This window comes from Gallus gallus, chromosome 6, assembly GCF_016699485.2.
Source record: "Gallus gallus isolate bGalGal1 chromosome 6, bGalGal1.mat.broiler.GRCg7b, whole genome shotgun sequence".
NCBI classification, from domain to species: Eukaryota; Metazoa; Chordata; class Aves; order Galliformes; family Phasianidae; genus Gallus; species Gallus gallus.
Genome location: NC_052537.1, coordinates 8607156 through 8626080, shown reverse-complemented (window position 1 = coordinate 8626080; position 18925 = coordinate 8607156). Strand labels below are relative to the sequence as shown.

The window sequence follows — 18925 nt, the reverse complement described above, 5'->3', positions numbered from 1 at the left end:
CACACTGCCAGGGTTTACACGAGCTTGTCTCTTCCAGATCAGATCAATATACTCACTGCTGTTACTGCCGCTCTGCAACTTCAGCTTGCTTTTCTCTTTGGCACTCCTGCTAAGGACACCATTTGGTTTTACTTCTTCCTCCGCATCACCCTTTTTCCTCTGCAAATCGTTCTGTTTCTTTTTGTAAGTTGGCTTGGGCTGCCTCTTAGTCCTTTGCTCTGACTTGCTCTCGCTTTCATCAGAGTCTCCGCTTTCAGAGCCAGACTCGTAAGTTCGTTTTGCTTTTCTCCTAGGGTGCTTATCTTCCTTCACAAACTTATCTGCCAAGATTTTACTATCTATGTTATTTTGCAGATCATTTGATGTAGAAGCTATTAAATTGACAGTACACGGCTTAATAATTTCTGAAACGCTGTTCCCTGAATTCTCTTTTTTATTAGTGTTTTTATCCTCCTCTGAATGCCTTGTCAGCCAAGCCTTTTTCAGTTTAGTGTGGTAGTTTGGCTGACTCGCCTGGGAAGTTTGCCCACTGCCTACAGAGTTTGCTTTGTTTATTGTATTACAGACGATAGCACTGTCTAGGGAGAGAGAGGTTGAAAATGTCTGATTTTTCACAGAGTTGGACTCGGTCTCGCTGGGGTTACTACTTCGAAACTGAGCTGCGGCCAACGCCGCCTTGTGCTTTTTCAAATGGACGAAGTCGGCAGAGGTGGAGAACCCCGGGCCGGGCTGCGCAGCGCTGCCTGCCTTGCCAGGGGCGGGTGCAGCTGGCGCTGGAGTGCTGCCCTTGTGCTCCTGGGCCGGTGCTGCCGCCTGACCTGCGGCTCTCGAGCCGGCACTCTCCAGCGGCGCGCAGGCCAGGGCTGTGCTTGACAAGGAATAAGTCACTTCTGAGCTGCCCCAGCTCAACACACTGGTAGTTGTGGCCGCCGATGTGGTCACGTCCATTTTGGTACTGCAGATCATAGCTGTGGTAGGGGTGACAGAACGAGCAACGGTGCCTTGTGAGACAGCTGGAAATTTCTTTTCATACTGTGTGCGAGCACTGTCTGAGTTCATATTTGGCAGAATGACTCTTCCAGTCTCCCTGGCTTCCGCTGTTTTCAGGCAATCTGCTTGATTTGTCACAGCTGAAGATCTCTCACTGACTCGATCTTTGGAAGTTGACTGCACCGCTGCTACGCACTCGTATTTCGTGCTAGAAGGAGGACGTACAATAACAGATGCAGTGGCGGACTGTGCCTTTCCACTCGCCCTCTCACCATGCCAGTCCACCTTTTCATTAGCGGCGGTGTTGTTAGACTTCCACGCTTCTGATAAATTCTGATCAGAAGAGCCCTTGTAAACAGTCTGAGCCTCCTTAGGTTCAGGTACTAAAGTTGGTGGTTTCTGCAATTCCTGTATCTTACCACCACCAGCATTAACAGGTTGAACAGGGGTCAGAGTGGGAGGTGAAAGGCTGCTGTAGCTGCTTTCCTTCTTCTCCAGGTTCTGGTGCACAGGGGGATGAAACACAGGTGCTCTGTGCAAGGCAGGCATGCTTCGGAGTGTATTTGAAGATGAGACTGACAACTGAGTAGGGCTCCTGCTGTCATTTCTAAAAGAACCAACCGAGTGAGATTGCACGGACTGTGAAAGCTGCTCAGGTACCTTGCTCACGGAGCCCTCGCTCTCAGGTTGGTGCTTAATTAGAGGGGGAGGCTTTGAGAGTGAAGAAATGTAAGAAGGAAGAGACTGGGGGCTGGCTGCTGTTGAAGGACAATTAGTTTGCTTATCAACATATGCACTCGAAGCCTCCTTGGACGGGTAAGATCTTGGTGGTTCATTCACCACACTATTAGACAAGGTGGTGAAATAGTTGCTCTGTGGCAAACTCTGCGGAACCGAATGCTTCATTTTGTACAGTTCTGACACAGAGCGTTCTGCATCTTTGTCATACTTTACTGAATGGCTTTTGGGACTTGAAGATAAGGATGTTACCCTGGAATAGTTCTCTCTCTCTCCCTCCAGTGCCTTCATTTTAGCTGTAAAAGGAGCAACTTCAATACTTTCTTGGAGTATTCGCCTGTGTTCTTCTTTGTATTTGCTCAGTCGCTCCCCTGTCTCCTGTGGCGGCCTTGGCAGCTGGTTCAACATTGGATCTGCAAAATGTCTGTGCATATGGCTCTCCTTCGCCGCCTGTGTTCTGCTTTGCTCCAGCTCTGTCTTTATCGGTGCAGTCGTAGCAGAACGTAAAGGTTCAATAAATGCTTTCCTCTCCAGTTCTCTGTTTGAAAAAGGTCATACAGACACAGTTTAGTTTGAAAGTATCACAGCAAGCTAAACAGAAGACTTTTCTTTCCATGCTCTGAACAAAGTTATCTATTAACACAAAATAAACTTTTCTTTATATTAGGCACAGTTTTCAAAAGTCATCAGATGACTCAGGAACTCAAGTACCATTAAAAGTCAACAGGGCAGAGTCTATTTTGCAGCACGCCGACAAACTTTTCCCTATCACAGGCATCCACGTTTGCAAACAAACTAAAACGAAGCTAGAAGACAACATCAGCTGCTGAAATGTACCCTCCTGTCCTGCACTCTATTACACCATGCACAGAGCAGGGACTGTTCAGCCTGGAGAAGAGGAGGCTCCAGGGGGATCTTTTCAACGTCTATATATAGCTGAAGAGAAAGGGCAAAGACAATGGAGCCTGGCACTTTTCAGTGGTGCCTCGTGGCAAGAGACTGTGGTGAGCTGGGGGTCAGCCTCTCCTCCCATGTAACTAGCAAAAGGATGAAGGGGAATGGCCTCAAGTGGCACCAGGGGAGTTCCGGTTGGACGTTAGGAAAAACTCCTCTCCAAGAGGTGCTGGAATGGGCTGCCCAGGGAGTCACCATCCCTGCAAGTGTTCAAGAAACACTTTGATATTGTACTGAGAGATGTGGTGTAGCGGAAATCAGTGGTGATCAGTGGAAAGCTGGACTGGATCATGTCAGAGCTCTTTTCCCAACCTTGGTGATTCTATGATTCTAAGAGGTGACAAGAGGCAGTGAGCAAAAACTGGAGCACTGGAGGTTCCCTCTAAACACCAGAAAGCGCTTCTGTGCTATGCAGGTGTCAGAGCACTTGCACAGGCTGCCTGGAGAGGCTGGGGAGTCTGTTCCCTGAACACCTTTGGAAGTCACCTGGACACGGTCCTGGGCACACTGCTCTGGGTGTCCCTGCTGGAGCAGGGTGGGACCAGAGCCAGAGGGTCCCACCACCCTCAGGGCACGCTGTGATACTGGGAGTTAGAACAGCAGTGGACTTACTCTTTGTGATGCTCTACTATGCTTTTGGACAATGGCGGACTAGAGTGCGTTGCCAGTTTGAGAGGCCGAAGGGGTTCCGCACTGGATGGTCGCACAGGAATGTGACTCAGCAATCCAAGGCTGTCAGCTGAGGTCACAGGGGTGGGCTGGTGTAACCACGGGCTGGGAGTATTCTGTTAACAACAACACAGGAAAAGTCAGATTTCAAGGAAATCACGGGATCTTCAGGACAGTATCACAAGAGGTACTGTATCCAGTCCTAACAATGAGCACAGTGAAATATTTTATTTCAGCAACAAATCAAATTCAGTAAATAAAATTTAACATTTTGAATCACTTTTTGATCAACTGGAACATCTGATTATATTTCCTGCTAGACTTCCAGCATACAAGATAATTTACATATATCAGAAGCATTCTTAGAAAATGTTACTATTTAAATATTCAGCAGGAATTGTTAATTTACAGATTAGCATCTCAAGTTCCTTCTTCAAAATCACCAAGCCAATGACAGTCTGACGGCACCTGACTTCAGTTACTAATGAGACAACCATGAGGCGCTCAGTATCTTACAAGAAGTACTACCTTCTGAAGGACTAACCAGATTTAGTACTTCTGGAAAACAACTTCAACTCTATAACAAGTCTCAATATAAACAGTACAAGCATCTCTTTTCTGGTTGATTCCTCTCCTTCCCCCCCCCCCCAGTGATTAAGTATGATAATCCCAATTAATCTTCTTTATGTTGCCACATATTTTTATACAGCATAATTTCATAATCAGCACGCTATTAAAATCATAAACATATACATCTGCCACACTCTGCAATATGGCAGTTGCAGAGAATGCCCAATTTTCTACCATATACCTAAATATTTAAGGACCTGGCAATGTCAATCAGCTTCTATTTGTGCATCTTTTCTGAAAGCTTTGGAACAGCACTGCAAAACGGCCCATGAGCAGCTCTCAGGCTTCTTCCCCTCTCCCATTCAAGGCCCCCTTAGGAAAACTATGTGCTGAATTGCAGCCTGGGCAGAAAGGGAAAGCGCTCTGCTGGGAAATGCTGGTCAAGTGTTAGGGACGGGCCTGGAAGGAGGGATGGGGACAGAAAGCAGAGCTCCCAGGCACACCCCGAAGTCTCTCAGTGCTGTTCCACCCCTCACTCCTGGAACTGCCCAGCAGTTCTTTGCTCCCCCCCAGTACATCCCTCTCCCTCTCCCCAGCCTTGCTGACTACCAGAAGAGAAACAATGCAGTAAAGAGCAGCAAAGCTCTCAGGATGCGCACAGGCACAGAGTACAAAATAAATCTGCAGGTGCTACAGCTTTGAAGTTCTCATTTCTAGACTTTTGAATATTTAAAGCAACCACTTGGGTTTTAGCACTAAGTCTGAGTGCACACATCTGCTGGGCTAGGAGTTCCCACGCTGTGGCGAGTTCCCACAAATAGCCTGTAAGCTGCATTACAGTATTATGCAAAGAGACCCATCACCTTCTCCCTAGAGGAGTTGGGGAACATCTGACCGAGCACCAAGCATTGCCCAAACAGCCTCACAACTCCACCTGCAACCAGCTGCGGCCCAGCCCAAGGACCTGCGGCCTTCCTTCAGCAGCACAGCTCCCTGCGCGCCAAGGGTGGCTGCTCCTATTGCTCCAGCTGCAACACAGATCCCTTTCTCCCTTCACGGCATCCATGCAAACTCTTTCTGGAAACGCCCATTCTGGGGTTCTAAGACATATTTAAAAAAGGCCTCCAGTGCCAGAGCCAGAAGACAAGTCACCACAAGACAACTGCCACAGATCAACATAATTAAAAAGCTACGTGCCTCGGTATGCATGGCTGCATGCTTCAGGCAGCCAAAGTGAAAACAGTCTATCATACATTCGTCAAAATGGACTTCAGTACAGGGTGGAGCAAGTAGCTACATGAAGCGATAAATCCACCTTTGGTTTTCCCTTAAAGCTGCTGCATTCGACTTTATCACAGTTTAGATCAAACTGGCTTTGTATTACAAGGCCAACTCAAACTGAGTGTTTGGGAAAGACTCAGCCACAATGGTTTGGCTTTACTCAGGAATGAGGATGGGGAAGAATAGCCTTCCCCGCGATGAAAAGGAAAACAATCCTTATAACCATTCAGAAACTCCAAGCTTTGACGCAAAGGCTTACAATTTGGCAGGAGGACCACTGTCAGTGACATGCCTTTTGTGGTCCCTGTGAAAACCTGCCCAAATTAGGCCAAGTTGGAAGCCTCTAAAATCAGTACATACACGCTCAGTTTGAGTGAAGCTGGCAGTAAAGCTCTCCCAAGCTTGTCTGTGCTACACATGCTCCATCTTACACTGCTCCTATAACGTGCCTGCAAGGAGCATGCTGTATCCTAAGCCTGAAGGAACTGAGAAAACTTTTCCTGTAGTTGCAGTCTCCGCCTGCCAACCAATGCCACAGCACTGGGTTAAAATCAACTGATTCCTCCTGAGGCTTCAGTGGATACACTTAGTGCAGAGACAGAGGAGTCCCCCTGAACTGAGTACAGAGGAGAAGAAAGCAGCTGAGAAGGCAAACAGGAACGGAGCGGGAGAAAAGGAGGTGCCAATGAAAGGCACACAGACAGGTGTTAAGCAGAAGAGGAATGAGCGTTCAGTTCCAGATTTACAAATGCTACACAGTATTTCCCTTCAGACCTTCCCATTGGATTTGGACTCCTTCAGTCCCAGCCGTTCTCCATTTCCTGGCACGCACACTCAACATTTTACTGTGCAGACAACTGTCATACCTCCTCTAGTACATATCTCATTTAATGGCTTCCATGGTTTAGGTTAGAAAGCATTCGCCCTGCGGACTTACAGTCCCAAATTTGCTGGCCAACCTCACTTGGTGATTAACTAAAACTAAACAGTTCACCTTAGTTTACAATGTTGAGGAAATCAAGGTCTGGAAGAACTCCTTACTCACATCCATCGTGAAACAACAGCTATCACTGGATTTCCATTTCTAATTCTACATATATACAGGAACATCGCATACTGTGACACACTTGGTGTGACTCAAACTATCGTGTCCGCACCTAGGAAACCAGTACTGGAAGACACCAGCCTCAGCTAAGCACGTACTTAGGAAATCAGCACGACTTACCCTTCTCAAGGAAGCCTCTGTGTTAACAGGAGTTTCTGGGTGGACCCATTTCGAGGAGGGAAGGCCGAGTCCTGAGTAAGCATGTGTTCCATTTGGATACTGCCAAATAATTGGATAAAGCCCTAGCTGATTATAGGAAGCAGAAGGATGAGCTTGTCCGAGAAGATGTGGAGACTGGTGTTGTAACATCTGTTGCTGCTGCTGGTGCGCTAATGCCAAATGGCTTAGGCTGCTAGCATGAGCAGTCTCTAGTCGCGGGTGGCCACCCAGCAAGGAGGCAGCAGGCACTCCAGGCAACACTGCAGGAAGTAGATGAGGGTGATGAACGGAATGGTGAGGGGCGGTACTAAGGGGGTGAGTGTTAATAGCAGACAAGGGGGTCTGAGTTGAAGACCCAGGCAGCAGATGGGATGAACCAGTTAATGCAGGATGATGAGCATTTGGATTTAAACAGGTTCGGTGGGATGAGGAATGCAGAGGATAATTATGCTGATGCAAAAAAGGTGAAATGTGATTAGTTCCTGTTTCTTGTCCAATCAGAGTGGGGTCCCTGTACACCGTGAAATGTTCGTTCTTGTCAATGATAAGAGGACTTTTAGTAGCTTCTAGAGCGCTAACTCTAGCTGGAACTGGATGAAAACTAGACCTAGGCAAATCATGATCGGTTTTATTGGCTGACCTTGTTAATCCAGGAGCATGGCTGTTTTGGGAACTAACCTTAGACTTCACAGTATCAGAAGATGGGGTGAATTTAGGCTTAACGTCAGGTGACTTTGTTTTAGGATGATCAACTGAAGCACTAGGTTTTGACTTCACAGAATCAGGGACTGGACTTTGTTTACGCAGTTTACTGTCTTCTGCTACAGAAGCTACATTTAACGAAGACATAAACGAGCCATACGGCACTTTTTCTTTTTCAGGATTTAAATGTTCATTTGCTTTCACAACACCAGGTTGCATCAAATCCATTTTGTTTACAACACAGCTAACCCAACTTTGATCAGCTTCCTGCTTTCGTGCTTCAAGGAAATTTGCATTTGCAAACTGCTGTTTTAAATCGCTGCTGTGAGATTCTATTTTCTGAACCGTTTGCAATCCAAAGGTACTTGCAGCATTATCCTGGCTCTCCTTTTCAGAGTTGTTTTTACTAGTTTTATCAACAACGCTTTTCGGAGTAGGAGGTTTGGGTACAAACTGCTCATTTTTTAATTCTGCAGCATGATGTTTTTCTGCATTGCACTCCTGAACATGTGGATCCTTGGAATTCTGCTCGTAAGGTGTCGGCTGCTCTGCTGCATGGAGAGAAGGCTTTTCCTGCTGATCCAAGAGCGATGACTTCAGCCTTTCTGGCTCTTCACGCTTTTTATCCTCCTGTACTTCATCCCATGGAGACCGCCTATCTGTTAGTGTCTGTTCTACTCTCTCAACAGTTTGAGATTTTCCTTCTTCTCCATTTATCTTTGAAGTGTTCTTGCTTTTTAACTCATTCTCTGAGTTTTGCTCTGAGGATGAATCTGTTAATCTTTTATTTGAGATTTCTGAGTCACTGCTCTCAGAGTAATCTGAGATATTGTCTGTCCGCAGTCTCTTCATATTTAATTTCTTTTCATCCTCTTCAGGTTTTCTTCTTTTACTAAGGAAGTGTTTATTTTTGTTTTTGGGGTTTTCTGTTAAAAAACAACACACACACATTCATCAGTTTCAGCCTAGCGCCTTTTGAAGAAGCTCTCCCTCGCTTTCCCATTACCATTCTTACCTCCTCGACCTATATAATCAAATCTTTCCTCTTTCACCTTCTCTTCATCAGGCATGCTGCTATCAGAACCTTTCCGCTTATTTGGCCTAGTATTCCTCTGCTGCTGGTGCTGGTGAGAATTCTGTTTTGGTGCAGTTTGGGAATTCATTGCTGGTCTGGGACTATTTGCTTGTGCACGTGTATAATGACCCTAAAAATAATTTTGTGGTTAACAGACTTAAACGCAATTTTAATTAGCAACTCTAAACACATATTGTTAATATTCACTGCATACAAGAAAATTTAGGTAAAAAGATAAATGTATCTACGTGAACTGTGTTGCTGTTCTGGTTGGAACGAGACCGCCGGCGTGAAGTGATGCCAATATTTTCACCTTTCAACAAAGAGTGAACAACGTCATCTAGAAAAGTCATCTGAACCATAGAAGGATCAACATTCTGAGGTTCTAATACCTAGTTATTGAGAGAAAAAAAAAAAAGGGAAAACAAATAATCAGCAGATGCTCGGACACTGTCCAACCAACATTTCCTCTATCAGTGTTCAGCAGTCTACGCTGAGTGCTAAAGGTAAACTAGAGAAAAGCCTACTTAATACTGACACGTACAACTGATATGCAAAGTCATTCTCAAAGGCTGGGAATAGAGTAAAAACAAAGCAAACATATCCTTTAATTGTATTTTAAAGATAAATGTTTCCCCCCTTTTCTTGTTTTTCTTTCTCTTTTTCTTTTAATGCCACCACTTCACTGCTCCTTCCTTTATAAATACCTTCAAATTTGAAACTAAAAGATACTGAGATCTTCATAGGGGGTCATCTTTAAGTAGTGCTTAAAATGATCAAAAATTTTGTGATGTTTACTGCAGAAATACACTGCAATACTGCTTCCAGCAGTTGCTTCCAGTACAACTTCTGAAGGAGAAGCAGCAGAACAACCAGAGGATAGAACTCTTGCCAGTGAGAGAGAATAGTTCAAAAAGAAAGAAATGCTCAACAGATCTTTAACCAATGTGTTGCAAAGTGAGAACATTAATATTTGGGGAAAATCATTAGAGCAAATGAAGGGAAAGCACAGACTTGAGCAATAGACTATTCTTAAATTCATATTGTCCCACATGATTTGGTCAGTCATTTCAAGGCAGATGGGTCATTTGCTATATTAATGTTGAATCACTGCTCTGGTCTCCTGAAACACAATTCATTACTGCCACTAAAAACACCACCATTAATTCCTTTTGTAATGTCAGTTTCAGGATCACAACTAAAACCCACTGTAGTAAATGTAAATTAGGCAAATTAGGCTGCAGCAAAGGCTTTATTCAATATATTGTGGAAAGTGGATATTTCAGTTGCTTAGAAGAACTAATTCTTACTGGAGCACTGGAAGATTTCAGCACATAGAGAAGAAATCCTCAACAGAGCTGACAGGGAAGACCAGTTCTTAGAACTGGATCACTTCACTTCAAAGACTTGGCTAGTCAAACAGCGACAACAGAAGAAAAGCAGAACTGTAGGGATGGAATTAATCACATCATTGCGCAAACGTTCAGCTTGAGGATGCCATGAATGGCCAGTCCAATGCAGAGTCGGGCTGAATTTTCAGCAGAGAAACTAACAGACTTGTCCTGATGGGGGTGAACTGCTTAATGCTTTTCAGAGTACCACAAAAAATGGGAAAGCTCAGAATGCATAGTTTATTTGAAGACTGTTTTCCAACAGCACAAACTCACCTGGTCATTCATAACAACCATAGTGCGGGTGAAGAGATCATGATGAGTAATGATCCCAGTAAACCACTGGGTGGCAGAATCCTGTCTGTACACTCTCACCCTATAACCATTTAAGGAGTACGGACCTTCGGGAAGGGAAGAAATAAGAAAGCCATTAAGGAAATCAGAAAAAGAAAAAAAAAACATTAATAGGCTTGCCTTGTTTTTTAAGCTTCATAGCAAAAGTATGATGTGAATGGCATGGACAGCAAGCTACCAGCAATTCCAGCACAGCACTGTCTGTGGATTTTACTTTAATTCAGGAAGACATTTTGGAATGCAAATGGTACATCTTAATGCCAACATTTTCAACATACAATTCTGTTATCTAACTAAATCTTTCTGCAATCTTCATGACAAACGATGGGAAAATTCCTGTCTACAAACAGCAACCACAGAAAAGTAACCTGAAAGGCTAGAAAGTGGCAGCAGCAGGTTATACAGAAGCTATTTAATAGGCCAGTCACATGCCCAGATGCTTTGCTGGCAAAACGGTTCAGATTTTGGTGTTTAGGCTCTGTATCTGCCAAGTCTTTCCCATAAGTGACCACAGAGTTTCTCTCTATTACAACAGTCAAAAGGCAGCTGAGCGATCCGGGCCCAGCTATGGCCCCACAAAACATTCAAAAATACACACACTAGGAAGACTGCTTCTCTTTTAAGATACACCAACTGCAAAGAAACTCCACACACCGACCTGGAAAAATTAGTTTAATTCATCTCCAAAAGCCCGCAGGGAGGGAGGAAGGAAAATGGCATGATACAGTATTAAGTTTATAGCTCATTTCAAGACCCAGAAATCGAGGCTCAACAGTTTTATTCATGTTCAGTGTCTCACCTGACCATCAGGACTCTAAGTTCCATGGCACTTAGGCTTTATATAGCACTTCACGTGATCAAGTAAGTGCTGTCACTAAGCTCAGTTTGCTGTGGTTTTCGCTACTTCCGCAACCAAACCCCAAGTCAGGCAGACAGGAACTGAAGTAAAACCAGCCACTGCCAAGCTGGGAAAAGCCTAACTTAAACGATTCACTTAAGAGTGCCGGGTTGTTCAGCAGCACAGGTGAGGACAGGACTGCCCTGTCTTTCTAGCCCCTGCCCATCATATTAAGCAAGCTTCAGTGTCTGCAACAAGCAGGACAAGTGACAGCCTTCTCAACTAAAACACCCATATTCACACTTCTGGGTCCACTATACTCTGCGCAAGAAACATTGTGATCACAAAGATTTCTTAATGCTAACATTTAAGAGATGAATAGAAGTACAAAACAATATAGATGTAGACATTTCCAAGTGGTCTAGGGGCTTAATCTTGGAACCTCAGAATGACCTTATCTAGGCTTCCGAACAGCAGAGAAAACAGGAACACCATGCAATGGCACCCTTCTTTTGCCCACATCCACCTCACTCACTGCACCACTGCGAACTCGAATCCCACTGAACCACACAAGCCACTGGAGTTAGCTCATCCCCAGTGCGTGTTTCCAGCTGCACAGCCAGGGTCACAGCAGCACCAGGGCAGTCACTGCCTGGCACAGACATGCAGAGGCAGAAAAAGGACAAAAAAATCTAAAAACTTATGTCCCACATTCCTGGTCTTGGACCAGACCGGCCTCCCATGGGGACACATTTCTCGGTGGCTTCTCTCCAATCCCTACTCCACATGCCCCTGCCAAATGCATCGAGCTCAGCTCCCACACTTCTGCCTGCATCAACCACATTCTCCATGTCTCAAGTCCCTCCCAGCCATCCCACAGCTTCGCCAGTGTCTTTCTGTGCAATGCTCCACTCCCACCCTCCTACTCCAGCTCTCCCTCTTTTCCATCCTACTGCTAACTGCACAAAGATTTCCAGACTCAGTCTTGCTTAACCAGATCCAGCCTCTCCTCTCACTCCAACTTCTTGCCTCATTTTAGCATTTACGATTCCCGATCGCCGGCTTCCAAATCCTTTCCCAGTCTTCTCAGTTTTCAAGCTCTATCCACCCTTCTCCATCAACTTCCAGCTCCTCTCGTATTCTTCTGCGCTGACCCAGTGCCAACTTCTTCCCTCACACTTCTTGCTCTCATCTGTGTCTGTCATTCATCCAGCCTTTATCCTATCTACTTGCAAAACAGACTTTCTCCACCTTTAAAAACAGTGTGGCTTATTCTGTGTTGCTGGGTGCCAGAAAGGAGAAAGATGAAGCTGTGGTTATGCGACACCGGATGGCCCAGCTCCAGCCCGACCCAGCCCCAAGCAGCCATTACAGGAAAGGCCTGTCTTTGTCTGCAGCCCCTGCCTGAATCATGCTTGGCTACACACTGTTGAAAGAGCACGTGTAGGGCTACCAGGAAATATCTCCAGTGCTGAAGCAGTCTCAGTGTTTCAAGAGAATTACTGTATATTCTGCCTCAGATACTGTAGCGATAATAAAACTGATATGGAAAAAAATATAGCTGAGATTTTAATCGTTAAAAAAATCAAAGCCACTTCACTGAATTAGTTCTGTGAACTGGTTTTGCTTTTCCCAACAGCTTTCTAAGTTTGGCAGCTGTTTGCTTCACACAAGGAACAAACCACTTTCCGGCCAAAGCTCCGCAGCGTGCTGCTCGGACTGCCACCCAACGAACACATCACCTGGGACAGCTTTTTCCTTGTCTCACTTCTTGTACCTGGAGCAGTTCTGACTGAATGACCCTTCCTCAAACTGCCACACTTCCTCGCAGGCATTCAGAACCAGATCTTAATGTTCTCCTCCAAACCTCCTGTTTTCCCAGAAAAAGAGTTCTGACAGCAATAGATATGCAATGAGGAAAAGGCTGAATCCTAAAAATGGTGTAGAGGACGGCAGCAACCTTAACAGATGGGTTTGGATAGAGCAGGAGTGAAAAACGTTGCTCAAGCTGCAGGGAACAGGAAAACAGTGATACAGAGAAGGTAAAGAAAAAGCGAATGGAGGGGAGGAGAAAGGAAGGATTACGTGAGTAGCTGACAGCAGCCAGCACTGCCAGGGAGCTCCCCCTGAGTCACTGACGTGTGCGCAGACAAGGGAGGCTGGTATGCAAGGATGCCTCTGCTGGTCTCAGCTCTTCATCCAAAATTCTCCTGATCTGGTTCCCCTCAATGCATCCAAGCATCCATTTGATAAACTATGTATTTTATATATAGACACACACACACACGTAAATCATTGATTTCTGTAATACATATGTGTGAATGACACAAAGACAGCTCCTGGAATGATGGGATGGACCTAAGTGAGCTCTGTGTATGAAGCATTGGCAGTTTCATCTATACGACTACCCTGATGTTGCTGGGGCTTTGCTCAAGTACTGCTTCTGTACCTGTGTACACAGAGACTTTTATAAATGCCTTTTTATTATTCTTTCATTACTCTCATGAAACATAATAAACAAGTTCAATTTCAGTTTCCTTTCCATAGAGCCCCAAATTGACTCCACATCACCTCCTGGTCCAGTTTTGGACGAAATTCACCAACAGACTATTAGTTCATGCTGTATCTGGCGATATTAAGATAAAATCCAAAATGCCTAATACTAGCCTATTGATTTCCTATCTACACAATTCTGTGCATTGCTTCTTCAGCACCTTTTCTCTGTGACCCATGGCAACAGACCCATCTAAGCAAATTAAAAACTACACAAAAGGAAGGACGAAGTTGCGGGGCTGGGTTTGTTCACTCGTTTTTTGGTTTTGCAGCATCTGTATTATACTTACCATATTTCTCATCTTAGTTTACCAAAGAAACCTGACAGCAAGGAAATCTCAGTCCCATTCTTAAAATACCAGATTATTTACTGCTCTCTTCCCAATCTTCATTTATAAAACAACCACTTAAGCATTTCTGCCAAAAGCTGCTTTGCTGTGAGACAGGGATTTTAGCCCAGACCCACAGAGGTTGGCTTCTGCTTCCCAGTGCTACAAATGCCTCTGCAGAGCTACCTGGCTGTCAGATCTGCAGAAAGTTAATGAACACACTGCAAACACATATAGTATTTAAAGCATTAGCAAGACTGAGCCAAAATAATTTATTCCAATTCATACCGATTTCCAAATAACTTGTATCTGTGATTGCAATTGATCTGAAAGATGCTTTTTAACTGGGGCCAGGTCAATTTGAAAGTACTCATCTGTGACAGAACTGTGAAGAACCAGGCACAAATCGCTACCTGCAAAGCTCTCACACAGAACTTTAACACTGACAGTGCACAGAACAGTTTTAGGCAGACTAGAGAGGGTGTGGTTGCCCTTCATACACTTTACAACCAATGTTATAAAACATCTCCATTTCAGACATGATATTCAGCTTTTGCTGTAAACGCTAAGACATCAAATGAGTTACAAACAGGCTGAAGAAGTCATGCACAGCTTCTTACACAGGCTTGTTTTCTTCTTTTAACAAACACTCCCCAGAACACCGAGTTAGAAATATATCCTCCATTATACCACACGTGCTATGGGAAGAGCCCCACACAGCTAATGGCCTTAATCTAGCTAACACAGAATAAAAATAACACAATTCCCAAATAATTACCTTGCATAAAAATCTCCTGAACCTTTTGCTCCTTTACCCAGGCTTTTACTTCCTCATGTAACTGCGGGTTATCCCTGAGAACTGGGTTTAGACTGTCTACGTCGTCCTAAAGTAGAGATTAGAAAAAGAACCATATGTTATGTTTACTCGCAACATTTCTGTTTATTTTCCTAAATGTATCTTAGGGCACAATATTAAGTCGTTTGATGCTGATTTTACCAATTCCCTACAAATCCCTGCGTTACCTTTAGAAAAAACAGAACAAAACAACTCTGAAGTGCAACGCAGCACTAGAAGTTATTTCACGGGAGCACAGTATGTCAGGGCCTGCATGTGGCCAGACTTGTAAGCTATTAATAGGATCACACTTTCATAAATACTGTCTTACTACAAGCTAAAATTAGCCTACAAAGACTTCAGTGTTTACAGGTATGCGGAAAGAATTAAGCAGTAATTAAATGAATCAAAAGTTTTCCCTCATTTTTGCGTATTTGTCAAATTTAATACAGAGAAATTGAGCATAAACAGACAAAAAAGCAAAGACAACATTTAAGAGATACCTGTATAGCAAGAGAAAGAAACACCATTACTATTCCTCCATGTGGTAAGCCTTTGTTAATTAAACAATTTCCAATAGGGCGTGCTTTAATTTCCATGTCACTTCTGGAAGTTTCTTTTTCACCGTTTGAGAGTGGACAAACTCCGGCAATTAAGTCCTAAAAAGGGCCAGGGCATCCATTTCATATCCCTGAAAGCACAGCTTAAACCATCCCTCATCTCTGGGCCCTTTGAAGGACTATTTCTCTGCATTTCAGAGCAAATCCTCCATTTCTGCCTTTGAGGCTGCGGTAGAGAAATAAGGCTGTGGTGCAGCCCGGTGCCTCCCCGTGCAAAGGCGGCCCTGGAAATCCGCGAGCTGCAGAACGCTCATTTGTGCTGAGAGAACTTCAGACAGCTAAAATCATCAGAGTGGTTCTCAACATACAAAATGTAAAATGCTTTATCAGTGCTGCAGCTGAGATCAAGTAATTTCTTTCCTTGATCTCCAACAAGTTCCTTGATGTTTCACAATTCATTATGAAGAGCTCCAGCCGCAGCATACGAAGATACAAGCAACGCTCGGAGAATCATGCTCTGCTGCCAGGCCCTCGAGTGACATGAGCAATTTCTCTCCGTTCATCTGAATGAGATTATTCCTGCTAACTCACTGATCACAGGATGTCTATTTCAAATTCAACGCTCACTTCCTGACACTTGAAGATGAGCCATGCTCCATAATGGAGAGCGCAGCGACGCTTCAGCTATTAGAGGAAATTATTTCAGTCTCTCCTTGCGCTTTTGAAAAGGATACAGCCACAGATGCAAAAGGAACGGCCAAGGTGATCTTTATAACACATGTGATGTGGAATGAAGGAAAAGCAAAAAGGAAGCTAACACGACCTTGGCCATCGGGTTAAAATCACAAAGCAGACAAAGGCGCTGCTGAAATTATCAGAGGAGCAGGGTGGGCCATGCTAGAATTTATTCAGGAGGGGCAGAGTAGCAAAATGCTTCCTCTCCTGAGGCAATCAAAATGGATATGATCTGCTCTACTTTCATTTGCAAACCCATCTTTGGATCGATTCCCTACCCAGAGGTAACGGCTCTGAAAGGAGGGCATGATTTGGCAGGGAGCCCCACCGACGCTGCGGCTGTAGCCGTGCAGTGACCCCCTACCCCACTGCCAGGCACTGTCACAGCAGCTGCGGGAGACACCCATCCCCACAACTTCATAGAATCATTATGGCTGGAAAAGACCTCTGAGATCATCTAGTCCAACCATCCACCTACCACCAAGGCTGCTCACTAAACTATGCTCCTTCGTACCATGTTTCACCATGCAGATCCACAAACTTATGCCATCAACTGAGGCACTGCAACAGTGAATCCTGGCTGACCTAAAAAATGCAGCTAACTCAGATCTTGTACATTCGAGCTCCTTCGATCCCCTTTAGGGCACCACTACTCTCGTTTCAAGACTTACACATTAGTTAGGCACCCAGAAATTGGACTTGAAATGTTAATGTTATTTTAATTCCATCAGTTCCTTCTGCAAAGTTTCTGAACTTTACTTTTTCTTGAAACATACAATGTTTCATTAGTCCTGTTTCTGAAGGCAACGCATGCTGCTTTTCTCTTGGATTTCACATCCTTCCCAACCATCTTTGCTTTCTTTGAACTTAAAACACTGAAGATAACAGTGAACCCACTGACAACACACCTGGAGCTTCTTTGTTCCTAATGTGACACACAACGTACTGGCATTGCTGACTGACACTCTGACTGAGTGCTTTGTCTGGACACCTAGAAAAGGAGACTGAACTTCACTTTGTGTTTCTTTCCTCACTCTTGGAGAACTGTGAGCTCATGTCAAAAATGAGCTCAAAAAAAGCAGAACAGGGATCGAAGACCCATTACACAAACTGCATGCAGGTAAGACTGGGATTATGTAGAGGATACCAAAGAGAATTCAAGGTTTATAAACACACATATGCACAAAATACGCATTTAACACATCATCAGTCACTGCACTAAAGAAAGTATTTTGATTCTAGACGTGCACGTGCTATATATTCTGGTCAATGTAAATCAGAATGGCAAAGCAAAATTGTAACAAGTAAAGCTCAATGTCGAGACACTTAAAAAATGGTTCCTGAAATCTCAAAAAATTATCACCTACTTATATATAAAAATATGTATGCCACGATTGATGTTTTTCCATCATTAGTCTTAAATTTGAGTATCTAGAAAACAGGAAACTATTGCAGAATGTGTTAAAACTGGACACTGATGGCCTTAACCAAACTGTTTTATCACAAAAACGGCAATGAGAAGAAGGCTGATATCTGCAGTCTCTTCCCTGTCTTAGAACTAAGGATGAGCAGATGACTGCAGTACCCAGTCTCTTTTCTTAGACTGCATGTATATTGTTCAAGAAGAAACAACTCCACTCAACTGATACGAATACTGGCAATTAAGGCCTTCAAGTTTTCCTTTCCTTCTTGGCTGAACTGGAAGGATTGATGGAATAACCCACAAAAGAATTAACTGCCCCACAGGGTTTTCCTCTAGAATGTTCCTCATTTGAAAGGAGTTTTACTCACAAAAATAAACACAGTCCCCCTCTCAAACCAGTTTTTCCACAAGTCTTGGAATACATCCTCCAGAAGGATGCTAATCCTGGTTTGAAACCCTTATGAAATGCAAATCCAATAAATGGGACTGCAATTTTCCTTTTTTAAACCTACTGTAGGATGCTCTTTATGTATGTCATACAGCAGTGGCCCCTGTTTCAACGACGACTACATGCACTAGCAGGAAGAAGGCAAAGGGCTTATGGACCACAAAGATACGGCAGGAGTAATCCTTCCTGCCCTTCTGGGAGCCAGGCACATGACATAATGTGACTACCACAAGTGTGCCAACCTGCACCAGGTTTTACAGGTCTTTGCTGCTATTTTTCCTTCCTGCCAGACCGACAGAGGAATTCACCTCTGGTGGAGTGGACTCTGCTTAATTATCCAAACCGTACTTGAGTCTGATCTGTGTTTCCTAAGATGGTAATTCTCATGCACTGGACTTCTACCAGTCCTAAGGAGCATCAAGATCACTTACAGTGCTTCTGAATTCCTGTCAGCCGTGAATCAAACAGGAATTTCAAAGTGAGCATCCGCGGAAAAGGAAGATAAAATCCAAACACGTACATAGCTCTACTTCAAGCCCTACCCACAAACAAAATACTGCTTCCCACACTGACAGGCATCCTTGGATGAACAGAATGTGCATGCTGCCCAAAAAGCCATCCCAAGTGCCTTCTGAAAGGTTCAAATGACTGCAAGTTCCTTTTCCTTTTTCATCAGTAGGTTATGTCTGTGGTGGCAGTGCTCCCACAACTCTATCTTTCCAGCAAGCTTTGTACTATCAAACCAACATGTCTCCTCAGCATTTTAAAATGCATTTTAAAGTCACCCTTCACAAATTTGAGAGACAGAAACAAATTCAATGAATTGAGAAATGAAAGCCCAGAACATGACACAAAAACTCAAGAGTACACTCAAGAGCAGCTTCCATCTCCACCCACGATCATGCTGAGTGCGTACTGCTCATAGAAAGGTACGCTAAGTCCACCACCAGCTGTCAATGCTTTCTTGTCAGTGAAAACGAGGAGAGCTGATGATATGTATTTCAGGAAAATCAGTCATGGAAAGCTGTGGCTTCTGTTATTCAAAAACAAAACAGAACAAAACAAAAATTGGTGCCTCAAAGACCAAATCTCAACTCATGTCGTACATTAAAAAACAGCAAGTGTTTATTTGGGAGATCTCCCTCCTTGGCCAGAGAATCCACATTTGGCTTCAAAGCATAAAGGTCATCTCTTCAGCATCAGTAGGAACTCATTT

General features: G+C 44.1%; 1 protein-coding gene across 13 annotated transcripts in view; it reads right to left on the bottom strand.

Moving 5' to 3' along the window:
* JMJD1C (jumonji domain containing 1C) overlaps positions 1-18925 on the bottom strand; it is a 164191-nt gene that overhangs the window by 22366 nt on the left and 122900 nt on the right. For 10 of the 13 annotated variants that reach the window (XM_046942820.1, NM_001199546.3, XM_046942825.1 and 7 more), the window contains 7 exons: positions 14487-14592; positions 9911-10035; positions 8492-8635; positions 8184-8373; positions 6428-8094; positions 3295-3467; positions 57-2266 (listed from right to left, as the gene is read on the bottom strand). In XM_046942820.1, coding sequence (XP_046798776.1) covers positions 57-2266; positions 3295-3467; positions 6428-8094; positions 8184-8373; positions 8492-8635; positions 9911-10035; positions 14487-14493 — 4516 coding nt within the window. In that variant the 5' untranslated portion in view covers positions 14494-14592. Of the gene's footprint in view, positions 1-56; positions 2267-3294; positions 3468-6427; positions 8095-8183; positions 8374-8491; positions 8636-9910; positions 10036-14486; positions 14593-18925 lie in introns of those variants that run through there. The other 3 variants (XM_040702360.2, XM_015288104.4, XM_040702361.2) reach the window with 3 other exon arrangements.